Here is a 25,599-nt window from a genome sequence, read left to right on the forward strand (position 1 = left end):
ATTTATGATAGATGCTGAGGATGGCTACAGTTAAGCAGAACCCAAGCAAAAGACTGTTTCTAAAGCATTAGACATTTTCCTTTGGATTTAGATCCATATTGTGGTATTGTGCGTAATCGTATAACCTCTAGACTCAGGTAGACCTGGTTGGCTTCCTGCATGGTGACTTCTAAGCTGGAAACCCTGAGAGAATTCTTCTCCTGAGACTTGGTTTCCCACAGGGAAAGTGACAGTAACTGTGCCCAAGGACACAAATGTATTATCAGGATTACATGAAAAAAAATCAGATGAAGCCCATCACAGAGCCTGCTTTACTGTTGCTTTCCATAAAGTATAGCTATTATTACTATTGTCGCTGTTGGTTATTTTTTAGATGGTGACATTTATGATTAAAATGGCCTGAGGTCAGCAAGATTGGGCCCCAAGCAGAATGAAACCACATTATTGCTAAGTGTCTAATATTTGGACAATTTCAACTCCTTACAAGCGGCCAACATGGCCGACCCGAGTTCGATTCCTCCGCCCCTCTCGGAGAGCCCGGCAAGCTACCGAGAGTATTCAATATGCCAGACACAGTAACAACAAAGTCTCCAATGGAGACGTTACTGGGCCCGCTCGAGCAAATCGACGATCAACGGGAGGGCCTTTACCTTACCAACTTCTTTAGAAAAGTCATCATTCTGATTTTATGTTTCAGGTGCTATTCTGAAAATAGCCCTTCTCCCTCCTTTTCTTCTCTATTTCCTCCCTCCATTCCATACTAGTCTGTTCTTCCTTCCTTCCTTCCTTCCTTCCTTCCTTCCTTCCTTCCTTCCTTCCTTCCTTCCCTTCTCTTTCTCCTTCACCCCTTCTCTTCCTTCCTTCCCTTCCTATCATTCACTTTACAGTTAAAGGTCAAGATGGATGGCACCTGTCCTAGCAGCTCAGGGTCAAGATGAGATGCCCTCTGGATAGAACACCAAATGACCCTCAACTCACATCTGTTGGGATACAGAGGAAAGCCACGCGGATGGGCAGACGTGCACACTCCACAAACACTATGACCCTAACTTGAATCAAAGGTTGATCAAAATCATCAAACTTGGACTTGGAACAAAAGGATTCTATTTGAATGGACATGCTATCAATTCATACATATTTATAAATTGTGTTTCTTGTGCTTCTTTGCCACCTTCTCCCCCCTTTTCCCTTGAACACTATTGTTCTGATCAGAGCTATCACCGGTGTGAGAAAAAGCAACCAACTGAGCAGTTTCATAATGACACTGCAAGAGTGAGTAAGTCCAACTCCACAGCTTACTAACACTAGGGTCAAGGGCAGCTTTCCCCTCTCCATGCCGGTGTGTCTGTTCCCATGCAGGCAGGTAACAGTCAAACATACCCCAAGGTGGTATAAGGAAGCCCCCCACAGTACCTGCCGCAGTGCCTGGCATGTGTGCTCTCCATGTTCGGGCTTTCTATTAGGCTTCACTTAACTCATACCTTACATTGATGCAGACAAGCACACAAATACAAAAGAGATGTTTCCTTTTGCCTATCATCGTGTAGGCATGTGGGCAAATATGCAGGATGGGGTCATCTACAAAGAATGACACTCAGCACTGGCAGTAATTTAGAAATCTAAAATTTCTGTCAGGGAACACAAAAGCACTTTTAGTACTCCACTGTAGTTTCATATTATGGAGTTCCAGTACAAGCTGCAAGTGAGTAAAGTCTGGAATGTTTAAATGTTATTAAATTTTATCCTGAAAGTGCTGACACACACACACACACACACACACACACACACACACACACATTTTTACCTATCCTCCACAGAATATGGTTTGGGAAGATATCTTTGAAGTTAGAAAATTCTATCACTATTTAAGAATAATTAGAATATCCTTTACTATTCCCAGTGTTTTAGACATTTTGGTATCGACTGCTGTTAACAGTGTGGGGGTAGCCAGTCCCATATGCCCGCTATTACTAGGGAGAAATTCACTTTTTTTTTCCAAAAAAAAGAAAAGAAAGAAAAACCAGGCATTCCAAAAGGATTATAAATACATTAGGTAAGCTATAGCTATTTTTATATTGGGTCTACTTTCCTTGATATTCTTAATGAATTCACAAGAAGAATAAGAACAATAACAAAAGGATTTCGGTAAAATGGAATATTTTGTGGCATCATGTCCAGCAGGAATCAGTCAAGTGTGGCAGCTGATATTGTGGTTATACCTTGTTCCCCAAAACTATCTATGTTGTTCATAATGCTTTGTATCATGATAAGGAAAGTCTTGAGTACTTCCCAAAGTAATTTCAGAATTTATAACTCATTTTTGGGAGATGGTGCTACACATGGTGGTGCTTAGGGTTCACTCCTGGCAGAACTTGGAGGACCATATGGGGTACCAGGGATTGAATCCATGTAAAGCAAACACCCATTCACTGATCTATCACTCTTACCTCTCATAATTGTTTTAAATTAAATAGGAAACATGGCACTTATCTCTAAAATATATATTAAATATAGAAGACATGACAAATTACTTCATATGAATACACTTTGGGAGACGTCCTGTATTATACTCTGTACCCTTACTTCTCAAGAGTGAATAAGAAAAGTCTTTTATCAAAGAAGATTAAATTAAGGTAACAGAATTTAGCTGAATTTTTTCATGAATAAAGCTTGGAATCTTTGAGACAGATACTTTGACAAGTTTTGAGGATCTGAATTAAGTATCATTATTTCACTGAAACTCGACATTTTATTTCTCCTTAATAATTATAGAATAGGAACAATTTAGTTTTCTTTTGCTTTCATAGTCTTTTAATTTCTACAATAATGACATTTGATAATTAACTAAGTTATAATTCTAATAATAACCTAGAAGATAATAATAACCAAGTAGATGAAGATCTACTTTGCTCAGAGTTGGTGTCAAAAGTTGAGATTTTAAAGTCAAATCATTTTCTCTTTGATGCACCAGACTATAAATTGTTATATTCATAAAAATCCACTTAGAACTTTAAAAATACAAAAATTATACAACACACACACACAGAACATTTGTTAAGTGCACAAAACCAACCTCCAAGTATAAGCCATCTCAAGAAAAGAATCATCAAGGAGCCACTGTTTCATGGGCCCCAGGAAATAATTATTTAGAAGGAAACCTACTTCCCTCTGACCCTTTCTGAATTTCCTAAATGCTTTGCAATACACACATTTCATTTATAATCCTAAGAAATTAATCAGAAATACTCAGAAGGAAAATTTTAAAAGGGTACACAAATAAACAAAAAGAACCCATCAACATTATGTCAAAAAGAAAAATCATGAATGTTCCCATGTGTGGATGTAACTGTAGAATCTTTACAATATGCAACAAAGAGAGGACTAAAAGCTTTTCTTAGTCCCATTCATGCTCCCATCCTGACACCGGTATTCTTCATCGCCGAGAGAGCCTTCAAACTGGGAGCTGGAGCGATAGCATGGCAGGTAGGACATTTGCTTTGCTCGCAGATGACCCGGGTTCGATTCCCAGCATCCCATATGGTCCCCTGAGCACCACCAGGAGTAATTCCTGAGTGCAGAGCTAGGCGTAACGCCTGTGCATTGCCGGGTGTGACTCAAAAAGAAAAAAAAAAAAAGAGCCTTCAAACTGCATTCAAAGTAGGACAGTCTGTACTCAAACCAAAACTGCTAACCAGTATTCACTAGAATTAACTACTCACAGCAAAACTTTCAGTTTTATAGAGTTTTATCATTTATGTAATCATGCATGCATTCATATATACAGTGATATGTATTCATGTGTATTTGATGGAATGAACTTTGTCCCCTGCAAACCCACATATGTAAGTCCCACCCCCTGTTTCTTTTCTAGCCTCCCTTACTTCCTCCCTCCTGTCCCTTTGCCTGTGCCCTGGGCCCTCCTGGTACTGCTGAGCATGGATCTCAGGGCCCTGGACCCACCAGACATGTGCTCTAACTTGAACCACAACCCTGCCCACACCCCCTAGAGCTTTAGAATGCAACCAGTATTGGAGATAAAGCCTTGAAAGGGGTAGAAAAGTTAAAAGGTGGTCTTTCCGGTGTTCCCTAATCCAATTCACAAATGTTCTTGTAAGATGAGGACATTTGGACACAGACAGAGGAAAGGCCATGGGAAAACTGGAAGAAGATGTCAAGGGAGATGCCTGGGAGCAATCACCATACAAACCGGGATCCCGGACGCTCTTGGCCTGAAGTCACCAGCCCATGGCCTTTGCTATGGCAAACAAATACAGTGGTTTGGGGGGGGGGGGGGGAGGGGAGATTTGAAATACGATTATTACTGACGCAATCCAGAAGGACCCTTATATTACGGATGGTAGGACATCTATGGCCATTCCAAAGATTCCTGCAAAGTTCTGGGGACCAGATTTCATCCAGTTTCAATCTCCCATGTCTCCTGACTTCTTCAGTATAGATGTCAATGTAGAACCTCCAGTTCTTATTGTTATTGTCATGTGCAAACCTACTGTGATTTCTAATGCAATGATCCTTCCTTTGCCACCCTGCCCTACCTCTTACCCTGTCCTTTACCCCCTTCTCCCTCCTGCTCAGGGAGCTTTTCCTCACCTTCCTGCCCTCCCTCCTCTTCTCTGTACACCCTGCTCTACTCAGTTTTGTTGTTGTTGTTGCTGTTTTTTATTTTTGTTGCTCTTCCTTCATCTAAAGAAGTCTGGCTATCACATTTTGGAGGTTGATTCATATGACCAAAACCCCATTTTCTGCCTCAAGTAGCAATCAAACTATTTTCTGAAAGTTCCTTTTATAAGAGAAATTCTAAGAGCCAACTGTTAAAGAACAGCATGCTTTCATCCCTGCTACGTTATATATAGTCAAGTTATTGAAAAGAGAGAAGGTCATTTTTCAAGTTGTTCTTTGACCTTCATTTAAAAAGAGCTAGCATCAATCATTTAACATCATCTAATATCAATTCATCACCCTTCCGAGGGACCTCTACATTTTTACTCAGGCAGAAAATCTGTAGAAAACCTTTAGGAAATTCTTTCAATATTATGTAGTCTCATTATAGCTTGAAGCTCACATATGAACTCTGAACTTTTTATAAAGGCAAATATGGCTATTGGCAAAGGGTTTGAACTGGGATTTTTAAGTGGGGGATTCTAAATCAAGATCCTTCTACATGTAACAGGTCCAGTAAGAACCATAGAAATGACTTGCCCTTATTTGAAAGACCTCCCACACCTCAATATCTGCGTTGCAAACCATAATGCCCAAAGGTAGAGAGAGAGTATGGGGACTATTATCTGCCATGGAGGCAGGGGGAGGGTGGGAAAGGGGGTATACCAGGGATGTTGGTGGTGGGGAATGTGCACTGGTGGAGGGATGGGTGTTTGATCATTCATTGTGTGATTGAAACCCAAAAATGAAAGCTTGTAACTATCTCACAGTGATTCAATGAAATAATAATAATAAAAAAAGATCTCGCACACAATTAATACATATTGGTACTAACAGCTCAAAGAACATCAGTCAACTTGTGGTTTGAGGGAGAAAATGAAAATAAATTCTGATTCATAATTGCTTCTTGGGAAACGGGCAGCTGCTGCCACCTGGGGGAGGTTCTCCAGCTTCCCTGCTACAGCCAAATGTGCTCCTCGGATGAAGGAGCCCCCAACCCTTGCTTCCCTGCCACAGCCACGCAGGAAAAAGACACTTAAACTTTCTGCCCATGAAGTCATAAGGCTTTCCAGACGTCCCCAAGATTCCTTCACGAGGAAACACATATTCCACTGCCTTTTGGAGAGGTATAGGGGATGGACCAGAATATAAATATGTGAAGGTTTCTATATCTATCGCTATGAAACCATTTTGAAAATTATGAGTTATATCCTAAAGACTGAAAAAAAAAATTCAAGCTTTTAGTAACAAAGTAAAACCCGCAGTTTTAAAACTTATTTGACTTTTTGTTAGCTACACACCTCTTCTTAAATATACCACGATTAAGTGATATGACAAATGCTGATACAGCTGATACAGCCACACTAGTAATTTTATGAATTAGGAAAAAAAAACATATGTGACATAAGAATGACCCAGACAATCTTGGAACTTGCGAACTAAGTGCTGTCAATAAAGTCAATATCTGTGCATTATACTTAGCGCTACATAACTATTGAAATTTTTCAGGAAGTTTGGGGCTCAGCAATTACATTAACAAAACTAAGAATTGTTTTTGAATGTCTAACTTCTAACACCTATACATCTGGAATATTTTATGGTACAGTTACTAATTAGCAGTGTCCAAAAAGAAAATAAATTAATCCTGAAAACTGGCATTTCAGAAGTGTCTACTGAAACTTCAAGCCTTGTCAAGTGACATAAAAAAAAAAATGTAGTGCTGATTAGAGAATGACAACTAATCATTGATAGAGAGGATCCTGGTAATAGATTAACTAAATAAGATACAGCCAGTACCAGGCCCGGAGTCTATAATGCGACTGCCCGGGGTTAAGGTTCATTCAGGGAACAGCTGTGCCAGGTGGCGGGAGTCTGTGGAGGAAGCCCCTTCAGAGAAGGTAGTGCTCCTCTAGTCCACGGGCTGGAATTCCATGATTAACTTTTTGATTGAGTAATAACCAAATCTGCTCGACAATAGCCAACACAGGTAAGTAAGCTCTGTGAGCTGGGGTCCCCTGGAGAGCCCCCAGAATGCGTGTAAGGCTTGGGAGGGGGTTCGTGTCAGGGTCAGACAGGGTCTTGGGTGAGGCTTATTAGAGGTGTATGAAGCTGTTTCATGCAAGGAGAGTTATAAACAAAACTAAAAAAAATTCAATATTTAAAGATGTTTGTTGACTATTTTATGAAAGAAATGACATGTAGTTCTCATTTTTATCAGAATATTGCCTGGCTATAGAAGAAAACTTCTAGGAAACAGAAATAGAAGTCCTAAACAGTATTAACATTTCATAGGACAGAAGCATCCAGAAAGTGAGAAAAAAAATGATTCTTTTTTTTTTTTTTTTCAGAACCCTCTTGTGTATTCAGAGTGAGGAGTGGGGGAGGTGAGGCCAATAAACAATGCAAACAGGGCTGTTCCTGCCACTGCTCTAGTCCTGCTCCCCCTCTAGGAGAATAATGTGTGTGTGGGGGGGGGGGGGGCGGGGAGGGAGCAAGGGCTTCTATTGCCAGGGACTGAATCAGGGCCCTCACCACACCAGGGATGTGATCTCCCACTTAAGCCAAATTTTGGGCGCTTCAGAGTGGAATAATCTTCACCACTGCTGTCAGCTTTGTTCCTGAATTCAGCAACCCCAGCACTGGCCCCTAACCAATGCCACAGAGCTATGTCCTCTCTAGACAGGTCTGCATTTTCTATATCGGTGCTTGTTTGTCATTGACTGCCATTGCTGCTTCTTCCACTCTTCCTTGTGTGTGACTTCTCCTCTTCCCCTGAAAAATCATGAACATTTCTTTCAACCTCCAGGTGCCTCGGTACTGTCTGGGGCTGTCTGTGTGCCGGTGTCGTGCTCACACCTCTGGGCTTCCATCAGGGCCTGAGGGGACAGTCCCTGGAAGGCTGGGGCCAGGGAGGTCTCACTCTGGGAGGCTGCAGAGGCCTAACTGATTCTTCTGTGCCTCTACTTACCCACAGCTATGACAGACTCCAACAAGATGGTCATCAACTTGGTCCTCTTCGGCATGACCCAGAGTGGAAAGAGTTCTGCGGGGAATGTTCTCCTGGGAAGTGCTGACTTCGACAGCCACTTTGCTCCAGCTTCCGTGACCAGAGACTGTAGCCTCGGCCGCAGCTGTCACCTGCGAGGCTTCATGCGTCGGGGCGGTCAGGAGGTAGCCCTGCAGGTGCAGGTGCTGGACACGCCGGGTTACCCACACAGCAGGCTGAGCAAGCAGCATGTGAAGGAGAAGGTGAAGGAAGCCTTGGCCCGCCACTTCAGCCAAGAGGGCCTCCACCTGGCACTGCTGGTCCAGAGGGTAGATGTGCCTCTCCTGGAGCAGGAAGCGTCGTCCCTCGTGCAGATGATCCAGGTAACAGACCAAGGGGCAACTACCTTAGTGCCTTTCCTCCAGCGGGAGGACCTGCCCTCACATTCTTAAAACTAACATAAAAACACAGGTTAGGACCAGGGGGAGATAAATCCCTGGCTTTCCCACCCAGGGTCCTTTCTGAAATTTCCTTGGAGAATTCATTTGGTAGTTGGATCACAGAAATCAAACAGAATCCTCACCTTCAGATTCAGCTATGCCCAAACACATCTGAGAGCTGGAAACCCCAACAGACTTGCAATGTGCATGCTCCAGACTATGTGCATCCTAACTGGGCTGCTGGCCACAAAGGCAGAACCGTCCACGTCCTCCTGAAAGGATGTCAAGAGCGGAGCCTGCACATCTGTATTTTCATAAACATTCCTCTTACTCGTCAGAGCCCATTTCCGGAATCACAAAAGTAAAGTTTGGCTAGAAAGTCATTCAGCACTGAGGGAACACTTGCTGCTGGCTTGCCCACAAACAAGGTGTCCCTGCACTCATTCCATCCCTGAGCACAGTGGCGAGGGCACAGAGTTTAAAGGTCACTGGATGAAACACCGAAACATCGGCCTGAGAAGGGACAGAGCTCAAGGGGTCGAAGGTCATGTACTGACCGACGGGTGGGGGAGGGAGACTTCACTGACGCTCAACCCCAGGAAATACTCAGGGAAGATGGAGACTCAGAGGAAATAAACCAGAACCTCCAGAAATTTTTCTTGTGCACTTACTCCTTCGTTCCAGCCAAGAGACTGCCATGGGGGTCTGGCGGCGGGGGAGCCAATGACACAAGTACCTGGGGTCGAATCCTATTACTCATTTGTTAACAGGTCAATGGTTTCGAGTCCTTCTCAGCTGAGGAAGGGAGCTGGAAAGAGGAGAGGCCCTGAGGAAGGCCTCAGCTGGACAGGGAAGGAGACATTCACTGACATTCGGACCCGGACATCCCGCCGGTATTTTGGATAGCCATACGTGGGCAAGGCCACGGAAGTCTCAGCAGCAGTTCAGGAAATATTCCCTGAGCTGCTCCGTTGGACTAATCTCAGGATTCCCTACTCTTGAGGCAACCAGATGTAGTGCGGGCTTCACTGGTATCTCTCAGACGCACAGCTCAGAGAAGTCTTTCCCACCTGAATTTCACAGGTAAACTACACAAAGGACAAAGAATACGTAATCTGCAGAACTCCTACTGAGAGGAGTTTCAGTGTGAACTCTGAGCACTCAAGCAGGAGGTTTATTTGGAAAGTGAGTGTACTTGGCTTTTAAGATTTTTTTCCCCTTTAACTAGAAAAAGCATAAGAGTGTTTTAAGTGGCAGGCACACATTTTGTTTTTCAGTAACTGTGCATGGTTCTAAAAATGAACAACAAAAAAGCCATATGTGTAATCACAAGAAACTAGCGGAAAAAATTAGGGTGACAAGAGTATAAAAAATAATCCTCATCATCCAACTCCTGAAAAATCAAGGACATGCTGTACAAAAGCAAAGAAGAAGAGAACATGATTGCAATTAAGAAACAATGTGGAATCTAAGAGCCCATAAAGCTCCCCCCAAACTATTAAAACCAGCGCTTCAAACTAGTCTGGTAGAAATCAAGGGGGACAACCTGCATCACTTCCATCAGTGAGAGCTTGAAACTGTTTTAAAACTTCATTTAAAGCTACTATTAAATGAACATCTAGCTTAAGTTATAGATGAATGTAAAGGTAAAGGTAAAGGCCCTCCCGTTGTTCATCGATTTGCTCGAGCGTGCCCAGTAACGTCTCCATTGGAGACTTTGTTGTTACTGTGTCTGGCATATCGAATACGTCACGGGGAGCTTGCCAGGCTCTGCCGTGCGGGCGAGATACTCTCGGTAGCTTGCCGGGCTCTCCAAGAGGGGCAGAGGAATCGAACTCGGGTTGGCCATGTTGGCTGCGTGCAAGGCAAATGCCCTACTGCTGTGCTATCGCTCAGTAAGTGCATCAACAAATGTTTCTCAAAAGCTAACCTCTCACCGTATGTCTCCAAATTGTTCCTCTTGGTTCTATAATAGACTTTAAAAGATATATACCTTTTGATAACATTTTACCCCTGTTTTAGGATATAAAATCACACTAACATTCCTTGTTCATTTTTCTAAAATATGCAAGAGTTGGATTCTTCAGTCTCTGGAGCGCACACAACCTCCTGTGGATGTCTTCATAAAACCAGTGTCCAATTTAGCAGGGGAAGGCAGAAAGATGGGCTGGGGTCAAAGCTCAGTCCAGAATGTTTTTTCCAAAATATATCATTTCTCTCTCCTGCTGACTCAGCAACCAAGACCCAGTCATCCTCAGCAGAGCCCTGGGCCCTCAGAGGCAAAGTGGACTATTCTGGGTTTCCACCATGTTTTCTGGCCCAGGAGTGCCAGCGCAAGTGGCTGCGGGGGCTCGACCTTCTTCCTGAAGGTGCCTGGGACTGGTGGCAGACATCTGGGCGCACTCAGGATTGGGTGTAGCTGCAGAGAGTCTGAATATTCAACAGGACCAGCAGCTGTTAGGAGGGCATAAGAAGCTGTGGAGGTCTTCTGGTTTCTTCTTCTTTCTAGCACATGCGGAAAGGAACATCTGCCTCTTCCTTCCTGGCGGGGGGCACAGATGCCTGCCCTGGAGGGGTCTGGAAGGGCCAGTCTGGAGAAGGTGCCTCTTCTCCCCTACTCTTCCCCGTTCTCTTGAAATCTGTCTTTCTTTGTCTTTCTTTCTTCCTTTCTTTCTTTCTTTCTTTCTTTCTTGTTTTTCTTTCTTTCTTTGTCTTTCTTTCTCCTAAAACTTCATTTAAAGCCACTATTAAACGAACATCTAGCTTAAGCTATAGATGAATGTAATTCAGTAAATTCAGTAAGTGCATCTTTCTTGCTTGCTTGCTTGCTTGCTTGCACCTGAAGATGGTTTATTTAAGAGATTGAGAAGCACAATAGAAAAATTAGTGGAAGGTAGTAGGCAAAAGAAAGTGACCAAGTGTAAAATGTCTATTATAGATCTTGAAGTCTTAATACCTTTGTGCTCTAGTGCTCTAGTACTTAGAGGGACGAGAGGGCACTAATGATGACAATGAAGACACCCCCCCCCCCAAATGAACCCTTTCTGTTTATAGTGGGTTTTCATAAATTTACAGCAAGCTGATGGAGACGCCAATAAGTCAGAGCCCTGAGGCCAGAAAATGGAGGGAATGAGTCATGTGGATACTGCGGATCATTAAATGTTTTGAGAAATCCATAAATAATGGACCAGGATATATCATCACCATAAGGGAAGTGTTAGCAGGCATCACGGCTCCTACTGAGTTGCACCCAGGACCGAACTAAGGCTCTGAAGTGCACCTGCTATTCCCCTCAGGAACCGTGCTCTTGCTGGGTGCTAGCGCCAGGCCCCAGCAAGCAATCTGGCAATGGCCTTCCTAGTGGGTATGTACACAAAAGGCTTGGGAGGCCAAGGCAGGGCCTGAACATATTCAAACAAAGGTCCTGGGCTTAGCTGTCACCCAGAATTAAATTGAAAAATAAGCACTGTTACAATTTGGGGTATGACTCTGAATGTCACTAAGACCTTCTTGGCTTCAGTTCCTCACATATAAAATGGGGATAATTTTACCTATCTAAAAGAGCTCTGGGGATTAGATTTAATAATTGCAATATGCTTGGCACCGTGCCTGACTTACAGTGGGTTTGCAAAAAAAATAGAAAGTTATTATTATTATCACCACCACCCAGGTCGTTAAGAGTACCTGTTCAGGGAACTATTAGACGTAAGCAATGCATGCAGAGTTTAAAAGGAATGAGTTCTGGAATGTTAGACCTGTTGGTTGCCTACTTGCTTTGTAATCTTGCAAGTAATTTCTCTAAACTCCATCTCTACACTGGTAAGCCAGGAAAGATAATGGTATCCACTAAACTGCTTTGGGGAATGCAGTCATATTATCATAAACAGTAACTTAGAAATTGAGATGACATGTGCAAAATACATACTACAGTCATTTTAATTTTATTGTTCTCTTATCCTAAAATTAGGACATCATGCTTGTAGCCTTCTACAGGATTATCTTAATCGGTTTGAGAAGAAACTGTCAGTGAAGTTAAGTTTACAGAGTCTTGATTCACAGCTATAAAAACTTCCTTATTAATTCTGAAAACTATCTGGGAAGCAGACTCACGAGCTTGGGAAGGTTAAACTGAGAAGCTCCCACTTTGTAGGCAGGATATTGGGGCTGGCAGTCAGCTCAGGTCTGCCAACTATCAGCTATGCAGCTTTGGCCAAGCCATTAACATTGTAAGACCTCAATATTCTCCTCTGTAAAACAAGGCAATTTGGAAAGATGATCCTTAATCCTTGCTAATACTCTCTGAGTCTGATCTAAGGAGGTCTTATCATTCAGCTTTGGCTCTCTGAGAAGGAAAATGTGCTCTAAGTGGGATGAGAGGAAAGAGAATAGCATAAAATATAAAGAATGGTTCTTATTGTCCTCCTGTTCCACGATAATTTTTTTCCCTCAGTTGATGTAATAGTTGGCTTTTTTAAAAGTTTCCCCCTAAAAAGTCCAGATGCTATGATTTCATCAACCACAAACAAATGGGGCAGGGCTGGTGAGGTCCTGGGAAAATGAACATAATTCCTGGAAAACAAAGCTTATATCCTAACCAGTTGTCCCAAAAGGACTGGATGGACTCATACCCATTAGCACTCTGAAACCAAACAATTCATGATTGATTGTAAAATTTCCATGTAGCTTAGTTCAATATTTAAATTATTAACACCAGATAACTTACATTAACTTATCTCACTCTTGCATTTTTATGCAAGGTATCAATCAACTGATTATTCTTTCTCTGGGTCCACAGAGAACACGTTTGGCCACGAACACGATGTCCATACACCAAGCGACACCACTTTCAAATATTCTACTTTTTTCTAGCCAAAAACCAATCTAAAGATTATAAGCTGAATCAAGTATTCTCTTTTTGGCAGTAATTCAAAAGTGCAATTTCTCTCACAGTTTAAGACATAAGCATCCTTTCATAAATAATTATCAACATACAAAAACTTCCCGGTGGCTGAACTCATGGATTTTAAATATTGTCAAGTTTATAAGTCTATTATCCTTAGGTGCTCTAGGTAATTTTCCCCTAAATAATATTATGGTTAAGTACAGAAAATGTCCAGTGGAGACAAAGAGGAAATGTGCTAATGTTACCATACAGCAAACCAATAACTAAGACATACTGTGAAAGTTTTAACATTTAATGCAATGAGTACTAGCCTAGTAAGAGAAAAATTTCTATTCTAACTCAAGAAAAGACTACTCCAGCCAAGCAATCTATTTTGCAAGAATTTTTATTATGGTGATTGAAAAATAACGAAAAATGGACCAGGCATCAACCAACTCAAGAGTTGAGTCCGAGGTTAGTTCTCAGAAAGTAAAGAGTAGCAGCTAAACATTGACTTGTATTTTACTTTTCAATATGATGACATGATCAATATAAACATAAATAGGATGCCAAGTGAAGTATTAAGTTTGGTGCTAAATTCGAGAAATTTCCAAAGAGTGACAAAGAATTCATAGTTGCACCTGCAGAGAAATAAAATTCTAATATTCTATAATCTTTAGTCATGTACCAATACTCTTTAGTTTTATGTTAAACACAATATCCTTATTAATTTCAAAGTTCAAAGATTCATTGTGTTGCAGAAACTTTTTCTGATTGCTCACTTATCTCTTCTTCTCACCTGCACATAAACATATTGATGTTGTAAGAGGCTAGGCTAAGTGAATGTCCCCACTGGAGAGCAACAAGAAATTTCCTATCACATTTTGACTACTAGTTTTCTCCCAACTTTCCCTCTTTCCTTCTTTCTTAACTTTAAATTTATTTACAACAGGAGAAGCTCAACTAAAAGAAAGGTGTATTGTTCCATTCTGCATCCTGAGATCAAAGTAGACCCTTAATAAATGTTACAGAAGGAAATCACCCACAGAATTCAGACTTTATTCCAAAACTGTTGTAAATGATATAGGAAGCATTCTATTTCCAGAATCTAGATCTGATAAAGATGAGGTACTCCATTAATCTTCAACAACATTAATTTGCTAAGGCTGTTTTTAGAACAAGGTATGAGTAACTGGGTAGCTTAGAAAACAGAAACTTTTCAAAGTTTATAATCTGGGTGTCTGAAATAGGTATCAGCAGGGCGAGCTCCTCATGCAAAGGTTCTCTCCTTGGGTAGCAAATGATGCCCTTCATATTTTCATTCCCCTTTTTGTTTTCCCCCTGTACTCAGGCCTGCTCCACATTTTACATTACAAAGACAGCAATGGTACTGGGTCAGGGACTTTCCCAATGATCTCATCTTAACTGATGACATCTGCAAGGCCCTATTTCCAAATAGTCACATTCTCAGGGGCTGGAAGTTACTTGAACACATGAATCTAGAAGCAGGGGAAATGTTTCATCAAAACAGTACCGTTTACTTATTTTGCAACTCTATGATGCTTTTTCTACCACAGGTGTGTTATAATATACTGAATATATACAAACTTGAAGAGGCCTCTAATTTTGAGATTACACAAATACTTTAATTTATGAAAGAGCTATGTTCTTTATAGTTTTAGTTCAAATTATGCTGATCTTTATTTCAAAGACACACAGAATATGACAAAGAACCCTGAAAAATTCCTTTGTAAAGTTTGGAATTTGTTAAAATAAGTATGCCCTAATCTTATCATTTCATATTTTCTTGAGGTGGAGCATCTTTGAATAACCAGAAATATAAACTCTATGGTTAGACGGTGGATATATTCCTTGAAAGAATTTTTTTGAATAAAAAATAGAAAGTGCAGTCTATAAGCTAATCTGATACTGAACTATAAGACAAAAGTAAGGTTTAATCACTCACTTGTATCACTTGTCCTGTTGTTCATTGATTTGCTCGAACAGGCACCAGTAACATCTCCATTGGTCCCTGTCACGTGCTAGCGTAGGCTAGTGGTGTATTGGGGGCTCTTTCAGAATCAGGGGAATAAGACATGTTATTATTAATGTTTTTTGGCATATTGAATATGTCACGGGGAGCTTGCCAGGCTCTACTGTGTGGGTGGGATACTCTTGGTAGCTTGCCGGGCTCTCCGAGAGGAAGAAACTAAGGTTTAATAGGAAAGTATTATTTTTGTGTTCCCAAATTAAAAGAAATTTCAAAACTCAAAATAAATAAAAGCCCAAACATCCTTTTTGAGGATAAGGGTCTAAATTCCAAATTAATCCACAACTTCCAACATGCTAATGGTCTTGATTGCTAAGGAAAGACCTTGCCTTTCAGATTCAGTCAGGAAAGGGTGAACAAGTCCCACTGACAGACTGGCTCAGAACTGGCAACTGTGGTCCTGAGACGACTAATTGTGAATATTTTGGCTCACAATATTCAAGTATTTTCACATTAGAGTTACATTCCCTGACCCTTCCTGCCTTTCTTTTCCTTCCAGTTTTTCAATATTATAAATATTAACCCTAGCTTTTAACACATTGAAGATAGTTTCCTAAACTGACTTTCAAATTTTCCAAAGTCTAAGTTTGTATTAATCATGCCATACACCATAAAAGAGAGCAGTATCTTCTACAAAGCACAGGTTCAACTTCAAAAAATATGTATGTAGAGGCCGGAGCGACAGTACAGTAAGTTGGGCATTTGCCTTGCATGCAGCCGACCCAGGTTCAATCCCCGGCATCCCAAATGGCCCCAAGCACCACCAGGACCAATTCCTGAGTGCAGAGCCAGGAGTAATCCCTGAACATCACACATATATATGTATAAGGTACTAATTAGCACAGTATCTGGTGTTATATGGTGGTTGTTCTCTTTCAATCACTAGAGGTCCTGGATATTATTTTTGTTCCTAGATATCTTAGGTAGATAGATCTTGTTATTATAAACTGTAAGCAACTTTGGAATTTTATTTTGTAACAGGAGTGTTTGGAATGAAGTATTAATTTACCTTCACACTATCATGATTTCATATAACTTTGGAAATATTTAAGAATGTTAAATGGTTCTTCTAGATGCCTTTCATATTGCATGAACAATTTGCCACATGCTGTTACTTCTGCTTTATATCAACTTATTTTCACTAATCAAACAAGAATTTATTACATAACCAACTTCCAAATATTGCTAAACAAAGGCACACCAGTCTTCAGTGTTTTTCAACAACACTGGAGGAAATCATCTGATAAATTGGGTTTGATTCTAGGCATGTGAAGAGAACGCGAATCATAGTTAATATTTTGTAGTTGTTCCAAATCACCAAATGTATTTTGATCTTAGCTTTTCCATTACATATCATCTGACTGATCAATAGATTGTAACCAGATTATGTAATCATAAGTCCTTTGAAGATGCTTTTAGCAATCCTGATAACAACATTCCTTCTAAAATAGATGACCATCCTTTTGGCCACGGTTCTGACTTAACAGAATTCAGTGGTTCTGACAGAATTAAGGTTATCAAAAAATAATTATGACTATTATAAATGTGATTTATCATATGTAGCATAGGTATGCAATTTGAAGTTACTTAATAGTAAAATAGCAAATAAGGGGGAACTGAAGTCTTTTTGTTAGAAGGCTCCCCCTACACGCCCCCACCTATGTCCATTATTTGACCCCATGTTTCCTCCTTACAGCAGCTACAGGTATAGGAACAATGAGATGCACATTTGCTGGCCGCCTATGTTGGACCATCGTAACTCCTTTGCTCATTATTGACAAATATAGTTCATGGCAGGGGGCACCACGGCTGGAGCGATAGCACAGTGGGGAGAACGTTTGCCTTGCACACAGCCAACCCAGGTTCGATTCCTCCGCCCCTCTTGGAGAGCCTGGCAAGCTACCAAGAGTATCCCGCCCACACGGCAAAGCCTGGCAAGATCCTCGTGGCATATTCGATAAGCCAAAAAAAGTAACAAGTCTCACAATGGAGACGTCACTGGTGCCCACTCAAGCAAATCGATGAACAATGGGAGGATAGTGCTGCAGTGCTATAGTCCATGGCAAATAGTCACTTAACTACTTCTCTCTTTCAGGAACTTCTGGGACATGCTTGGAAGAATTATACCGCCATTCTTTTCACCCACGCAGAAAAAATAGAAGAGGCCGGGTTCGATGAAGACACATACTTACATGAGGCCTCCAATGCACTGCTAACCTTGCTTAACTCCATTCACTGCAGATATGTTTTCCAGTATAGAAAGGAAAATTCATTTAGTGAGCAAAGAATAAAAATCTTAGAAAGACTCATGGGATTTGTGAAAGAAAACTGTTACCAAGCTCTGACTTTTCAATAAAACTTAAGATGAAAGAAAAGAGTATTGGATATGCAGGGAGTGAGAAGCTTTAAGCGTCTTTGCTAACATGAATATGGACCATGAGACAGCCTACAAGCTGCCAGGGGAAGGGAAGAATGGCTAGAACCACTGCAAAACTGGACTGATCATTAAGAAGATTCAAAATTTCTTAAGCAAGTCTTAAGACACAACAATTAACATCTTAAGTATAGTTTCAATAGCAGCATGTATTGAAATGATGGTCCGTGTATCAGCTAAACAGGAAAATGGTCTGAAAGTCCTTTGCCAGTAGGTAAGTAAATAGTGGCATATAAACACGATGGAACACTACAGTGATGAGAATAACCAAACTAAAACAACAAGTAACAATTTCACAAATGGTTCAAACACGCTGAAAGAAGTCAGACATTAAAAATTTGATTGCATTTGCCGCATGTTCAGGAACAGCTAAAGTGAATGTAATCTAGCCCGCTCTGACCTCAGAAGCGCTGAAGTCGGGGAGGGCTCAAGGACCCAACAAAGTTGTTCTGAGAAGAAATTTTTCTGAGCTGGAGGCACACTTCACAGATGTGTTCATGTGTTCAAACAGACTCTTCTGATTTATGAATTATTCATTGTATGTCACACTTAATGTTCAAAATAGGGAACTGCCATCCATATTTTAGAAGCTAACTCCAGTGCACCAGTAAGATGATCTTATTTGTCTCATTTGGAATACCTACTTCATAGTTCCTGTGATGATTAAAAGCCTGAATGATACTATATGGCAGCTTTCTTATAAACTAGGGCTCCCACTTGGACTAGAAGCAGAAATTAGAAACTCATATACATTTTCCATATATGATTTAGAGAAGAGCTGGAGCAATAGCATAGCGGTAGAGCATTTGCCTTTCGCGCAGCCAGCCCTGCCGAGCCGGGTTCGATTCCTCCGCCTCTCTTGGAGAGCCGGGCAAGCTACCGAGAGTAGCTTGCCCGCACAGCAAAGCCTGGCAAGCTACCCATGACATATTCAATATGCCAAACACAGTAACAACAAGTCTCACGATGGAGACATTACTGGGCCCGCTCGAGCAAATCAATGAACAATGGGAGGACCATGACTGTGATTTAGAGAAGAAACAACGGCACTCTCAGAAAATACAGCGGGGACTGAGAAAAGGATTCAATCATTTCCTTCCTTTCTCAAGGGTAACTATATCTCCCCTATTTAAAACATTACATCCACTTCCTACTGAAGGTGAATAAACCTAGTAAGCAACTAGAAAGAAATCTATCACCCTATTTCTAAATCCATTATGGATTCCTGTTCTTCCATTATCCATTTTATCTTGCTGTCATTATCAGAATGATTTGGCAACTAAAACGATAGACTAAGTCTTGATATCTAGGTTGAATTTTTTTTTGTTGTTGTTGTTTATATTCCCTGATTTTTTTTCCAAATATTTTCTGACTACTATCAAGTATTTATTCATATGTGTTTCTAGGTCATTTTTTCTAATTAAAAACTTGTTTTGTAGTGTGATTATGACAAACGACATCTGTGGTGATAACATCCTCCCATGCAACTGTTAAGAATGTTTTCCATCTGACTTACTGTGCCAATACTTTATATTACATATTTCACAGTATTTTTCTGAATTTTTCCGATCTCATAAAGTTGCTCTGGTGGGGGTTGTGAGTGTACAGCTGGCAGTGTTCAGAGGTTAACCCCAGACCCGTGCGGGGGGGGGGGGGGGGGCTGCTCTCGCCTGCCTGGGGGCCCTGGGATCACGCACAGCAGGGCACTGAGCCAGGGTCTCCTGCCTGTTTGCATCTTGAGCCACTGTCCTGGCCTCAGGAAGTTAACTTAAGTTTTCTCTGTGATCAGTTGGAAGGTCCACTCTTAAATTCATACTCATTATTTCCTCATTTCAGAAATCTACATCAAATATGTACTGAAGTATTTCCCTACGCAATAAGTTTCTTCCCCGATTGCATCTTCCCTTCACCAAGTAAAGTAAAATCGTACCTGAAGATAGGCTTCCATTTTCTTTTTTAAAAATTTTATTTTTATGAAATTGCTCACAATACTTTATTGCATTTAATATTCCAACACCAGTCCCGTTATCATTACACGTTCCCATCATCATATTTCAAACCCCGACCCCCAAATCCTGCCCCCAAAGCAGACCAACCTAAATAATTTATTTTGTATTGCTTGATCATCTTAATCTGCTAAAAATGATCCAAGAAAAGTTTCCTTAGAAAGTATGTGAAGATTGTTTTACTTCACAGAAGGGCGCAGTTAAGCCCATATGTATGTATATATATGTGTACATATACACATATATATACACACATATACACACATACATATATATGTATATATGTCTGTATATATGTGTGTGTGTGTGTATATATATATATATATATATATATATATATATATATACTTTTTTCTCTCCTAGTTGCCTTCTACTTTACACCTCACCAAATGTAGTGTGCTACTCTTGGTACATCAGTGGTACAGAGTATAAAATGTCACTCCAGGATTTCAAAAGTTTTAAATATAGTGATACAGTTGAGGTTAATTATTTTTTTCTTTAACCGGTTAGTGACTCTGGGGTCTGGAGGCATCTCTGCAGTGTGTTGTCCTCTTCTGAGATTTATCAGAGTCTCTGGATCATGGCCAGTAATGAGCTGATATGGCACCAAAGGCAGTTTGTGGGCATGACCGTCAGTTATAGAAAGCGCAGGGAGATGGGTGGGAGGGCGCCCATTCCCCATTCGGTGTGAACCCAGAGATTTCAGTCACAAGTCCCGCATACTGGGTTTTTCAGCAGACTCACTCATGGATGAGGCTTGTCTGAGCCTGTGGAGAGTGGCCGTGAGCACGACAGTGATTGAGTTCTGGAGGTCTTTGGCTGCCGGGGCTCTGTTAGGGCAGGGAAGGGAACTCTCCTTCCCCCTCTGGGTTGCCCCTAATGAGACAGCCTGGTGCGGGGTCCAGAGGCATCTCTGCAGTGTGTTGCTCTGTGTTGCTCTCTTCCAAGACTTATTTGTGAGTCTGGACCACTGCCATTGATGAGCTTACATGGCACCAGAGGCAGTTTGTGGGCATCATTTTCTATTCTTTTCCGTCTGTCCTCCCCAGGAAAAAACGTCTTTAGAATGTCCTTTTGTCCTATTATCAGACTCTGCTGAGGTAGGGCTAACTAATTCGCTACAGTGTATATAGTCTCCAGAGGGTTACCATGATCTCTTTTAACATATCATTAGAAGCTCCATTCCATGCCACTATTTCTCTTCATTTGTCTCCATCTTCTTTAGTGCTTTAGAGGTATAATTTCTGATGGGGAGGGGTGCTCAGGGAGCAGTGCTCCGGAAGCCCAGGGGCAACTCCCAGCAGTACTTAGTCCACTGTATTAGGAGGCATCAGGCTCACACCTGGGTGTGTGTGTGCCTGGGTGGAGGGGCCAGGTGGGAAAGCACTGGGGGATCAGACTCAGGCTACATACAAATAGGTCCGCACTTTCGCACTGAGCAAACGACCCTCCTGGCCCCAACTAGAGTCCCAGCAAGAGGCCTCTCCCTGCAGACTGTGCCCTTCCACGGGCATTGGGTACTCCTCATCATCAGCATCCCGGGTGTAATTGACCATATTCTGTTTACTGCTTTTCCTGGATGGTAGGTCACCTTGCCTGACCTCAAGACATTCCCCATTATTAGGGACAATTACCGTTTGCAACAAAAGAACCACGTGGTTAGAATAAGTTCAAGGAAGAATGATGTCCAGAAACTGCCTTTGGGGGCTGGAGAAATAATCATGGGTAGTGAGCCTACCTTGCATACCTTTGTTCTGCCTTTGATTCTCAGGACCTCACATGATCCCAAGGCCCACAAGTCATCCCAGAGCACAGAGCCAGGAGTACGCCTTGAAAACTGCCAGGTGTACAAGCCTACAGCAAGCATCATCCTCAATGGGGAAAAACTGAGAGCCTTCCCTCTAAGATCAGGGACGAGACAGGGATGCCCACTCTCTCCACTGCTGTTCAATATAGTACTGGAAGTACTTGCAATAGCGATTAGGCAGGAAAAAGATATTAAGGGCATTCAGGTAGGAAAGGAAGAAATCAAGCTCTCACTATTCGCAGATGATATGATACTCTACTTAGAGAACCCAATAACTTCCACCAAAAAACTCCTAGAAACAATAGACTCGTATAGTAAAGTTGCAGGTTATAAAATCAATACCCAAAAGTCCATGGCTTTCCTATACACAAACAGTGAGAGAGAAGAAAGCAACATGAAAAAAACAATCCCATTCACAATTGTGCCCCAGAAAATCAAGTACCTAGGAATCAGCTTAACTAAGGAAGTAAAGGACCTGTACAAAGAAAACTACAAAATGCTACTTCAGGAAATAAAAGAGGACATGAGGAAATGGAAAGATATCCCCTGCTCATGGGTCGGGAGACTTAACATTGTCAAAATGGCAATACTACCGAAAGCATTGTATAAATTCAATGCAATCCCTATAAGGATACCCATGACATTCTTCAAAGAAATGGAGCAAACACTCCTGAAATTTATATGGAACAAAAAGCCCCCACGAATAGCTAAAGCAATTCTTGGGAAAAAGAAAATGGGAGGAATCAACCTCCCGAACTTCAAACTGTACTACAAAGCAGTAATAATTAAAACAGCATGGTACTGGAACAAAGGCAGAACTGCAGACCAATGGAACAGGGTTGAATACACTGACATCTCTCCTCAATCATATGCTCATCTAATCTTTGATAAAGGTGCAAGTAATGTGAAGTGGAGTAAGGAAAGCCTCTTTAATAAATTGTGTTGGCATCACTGGACGGCTACATGCAAAAAAATAGGTTCAGAACTCTGCCTAACACCATGTACAAAAGTAAGATCAAAATGGATTAAAGACCTCAACATCAGACCAGAAACCATAAGGTACATTGAAGATAAAGTTGGCAAAACCCTCCATGACATTGAAGCTAATGGTATCTTCAAAGATGCCACGCCACTGGCCAAGCAAGTGAAAACAGAGATAGATAAATGGGACTATCTTAAACTAAGAAGCTTCTGCACCTCCAAAGAAACAGTGACCAAAATACAAAGACAGTCTACAGAATGGGAAAGGATATTCACCGAATACACATCTGACAAGGGGTTGATATCCAGGATATACAAAATACTGGTTAAACTCCACAAGAAGAAAACATCCAACCCCATCCAAAAATGGGGCAATGAAATGAACAGAAACTTTCTCAAAGAAGAAATCCGAATGGCAAAAAAGCACATGAGAAAATGCTCTACATCATTAATCATCAGGGAGATGCAGATCAAAACCACAATGAGATACCATCTCACACCTCAGAGACTGGCCCACATTCAAAAGAACAAAAGCAACCGATGCTGGCGCGGATGTGGCGAGAAAGGGACACTCCTTCACTGTTGGTGGGAATGTCCACTGGTTCAGCCCTCCTGGAAAACAGTATGGACGATTCTCAAAAAATTAGAAATTGAGATCCCATTTGACCCAGCAATACCACTCCTGGGAATATATCCCAGAGAGACAAAAATGTATAGTCGAAGTGACATCTGCACTTGTTTGTTCATTGCAGCACTCTTTACAATAGCCAGAAACTGGAAGAAACCTGAATGCCCAAGAACAGATGACTGGTTAAAGAAACTTTGGTACATCTACACAATGGAGTACTATGTAGCTCTTAGAAAAGATGAAGTCATGAACTTTACATACAAGTGGTACAATATGGAAAGTTATCATGCTAAGCGAAATGAGTCAGAAAGAGAGGGATAGACATAGAAAGATTGCATTCATCTGGGGGATATAAAGTAACAAAGTATGAGATTAATACCCAAGAATAGCTGAGATCAGCACCAGGAGGATTACTCCATAACTTAGAGGCTAGCCAGGTATCCTAGAGGAAAGGGCAGTTCAGATAGAGAAGGGAGCACCAAATAAAGGATGTTTGGAGGATCCTCCCAGGAGGGGAGATGCATGTCGAAAGTAGACTATGGACTGAACATGTTTGCCACTCAATGCCTCTTTTGCAGACCACAACACCCAAAAGGAGAGAGAGAACACAGGGGATTGCCCTGCCACAGAGACAGGGGGGATGGGGGGATGGGGGTGGGAGGGATATTATCCATGGTGGTGGAAAATGGGCACTGGTGGAGGGATGGGTATCTGATCATTGTATAATTGAAACCAAAGCACAAAAAATTGTAAATCTACAACTTTAAAAAAAAATAAAATAAAATAAAGGGAAAAAAAAAACTGCCAGGTGTGACCCAAATCCAACAAAAAAAGAGAAAGCTTGCCTTTGGTATACAGTCACCTTTACTGTTACCATCTGTAATTTGCAAATTTCTCTCAGGTCCCTTAGATGTCTAATCTGTACAGTATCTTTATCTGAAAGCCAAAAATCTACCAAACTTTTAATTTCAAACTGTCCTAACATCTAGAAGATTGGAACCTATTAGACTTATGTTCTGTCCAGTTGGAGTCAGTCTCCTAATACACATCACATGGGGCCTTAGTGATTGTCCTTCACATCACCAGCCCTGACCATCACTAGTATTTTCTTCTAGATAGATCACCCAGTTTTCAAATTTCAGACTTTTTGGGTTACATTTACCTAAACATTCCATGAATTTGCTTAGATTTTCTGTCCTACTGACAGTCAGAGATTTCACCTCTCTTTCACATAAAGAAGGCTTTCTGTGTTGTGGTTACTGTTTTATGGTGCAGGGGATCAAACCCAGGGTCTCACACACGCAAACCTATTTCTACTGTGAGCCCCATCCTCCAGCTCAAAACTAATGTTTTTTAACTAGCATCATTTCCCAGAGTCTCAAACTTATTTAAGCATCTAAGTTTAAATAAACATCTGCAGTTTTGTCTCCAACATGTGTGCTTTTATTTTTAATGAAAAATATATGAAAGATGAAAGCTAAAGAAAAATGTTACTTCCACCAAAATGGCTCTACTAAACTTCACTGAAAGTGACTCTTTTTCATTAATCTTTTTCAAAGAGAAGAAATCGAATAGTAGTGCTGATTTGGAATGAATCTCACACTGATTTTTCCAAACTACCCAGGTGTGAGAAGTTGAGTGGGTTTTAAATGAACAAGTATCTGTGAATATGTAATCATAGAACTCAAAATTTAAGTGGATATCATTTTACTGAGACTTAAAATCTATTCTAATGAAGCAATTTACAAAACAAATGTAAAACTTGTCAAGCCACCCTTGCTGTATATGAAGGTTCACTGCACAAATGCCAACGTAGAAATAAGCAGACAGTAACAATTTACTATTTGAACAGTTCTGAAAGCATTGTGCTGTAATGGGAAAGGCAAGAAGAGTTTAGTTCCTTCAATAAAAATGATGATTCTCTTTCTTTGCATAACTGAGCCCTGAGCTTGTTTCTGCCACTGTTGCTAAGGACACTTGCCTGCCAAATAGGAAATAATGGTGATGAAGACATCAAATAGCACACATATTTTACTCAAAAACCAAGGGAACTGGGAATAATATGTGTTAGGAGAGTGTAAGAGTAAGAGAAGAGAAAGAAAAATAGCAAACAAGGGAATACATGAGTGAAAAAAATATACAAAAAAAATTAATTCACACTATGAAATTCCAGGTGGCTCACTTTCAAACCAACAATTATTTCACTGTTCTGGGTCCTATCTCCAAGTTTCTTTTGAGCTATACTCCTATGAATTATCACTGCCAAGATTTATCCAAAGGAAAAGTTATAACTATAAAAAAGTGCAATAAGCAAGAATGTGTAAGCCACTCGCCAACTTCTAACAATTTTGTACAACTTTTTACACAGGCACAATAGACATCAGCAACTATCTTTTCACCTTTACTTTAAACATTGGGCTAATTCTGCAATTAGTATTTCAAATAGGGTACATCTACAAAAAGCTGTTTCTAGTTTAAATTATTGAGTTATCAATCATGCAGCCATTGTGTACCATGAACTTTGCGACATGCTCTGCAGGTAAGCTTTGGGTTGGACCACAACCGCCACCAATAGAACTGACAGAGAGTCAAGGCAAGGTGCACGGAAAGGCAGCGACCGCCAACAGCAGCAGCTGGCTTCTGCCAAGGGAATTCTACTATGAACTCTTGCACAGCCAAAGCACATTCTCTCCTCTCCGGAACCACTC

General features: G+C 41.0%; 1 protein-coding gene across 2 annotated transcripts; it reads left to right on the forward strand.

Moving 5' to 3' along the window:
* Window positions 1–6,552: 6,552 nt before the first annotated feature.
* On the forward strand, window positions 6,553–18,269 carry GIMD1 (GIMAP family P-loop NTPase domain containing 1). 2 transcript variants are annotated; one of them, XM_056114136.1, is made up of 4 exons: window positions 6,560–6,664; window positions 7,026–7,061; window positions 7,652–8,046; window positions 17,131–18,269. In XM_056114136.1, exons 3-4 carry the CDS (start codon window positions 7,654–7,656, stop codon window positions 17,389–17,391), a joined length of 654 nt encoding a protein of 217 aa, XP_055970111.1. In that variant the 5' UTR covers window positions 6,560–6,664; window positions 7,026–7,061; window positions 7,652–7,653; the 3' UTR covers window positions 17,392–18,269. The 2 variants fall into 2 exon arrangements, with proteins under 2 accessions (XP_055970110.1, XP_055970111.1); XM_056114135.1 differs by lacking the exon at window positions 7,026–7,061 and having other exon boundaries at window positions 6,553–6,664.
* Window positions 18,270–25,599: the final 7,330 nt, after the last annotated feature.

Source organism: Sorex fumeus, unplaced genomic scaffold, assembly GCF_029834395.1.
Source record: "Sorex fumeus unplaced genomic scaffold, SorFum_2.1 ptg000024l, whole genome shotgun sequence".
NCBI lineage: Eukaryota > Metazoa > Chordata > Mammalia > Eulipotyphla > Soricidae > Sorex > Sorex fumeus.

Excerpts from the sequence above, each read along its gene's own strand:
- GIMD1 (XM_056114135.1), top strand. The coding sequence starts at position 7,654 with ATGACAGACTCCAACAAGATGGTCATCAACTTGGTCCTCTTCGGCATG. Across the intron at positions 8,047-17,130 it reads CCCTCGTGCAGATGATCCAG|GAACTTCTGGGACATGCTTG; the intron begins GTAACAGACCAA and ends TCTCTCTTTCAG.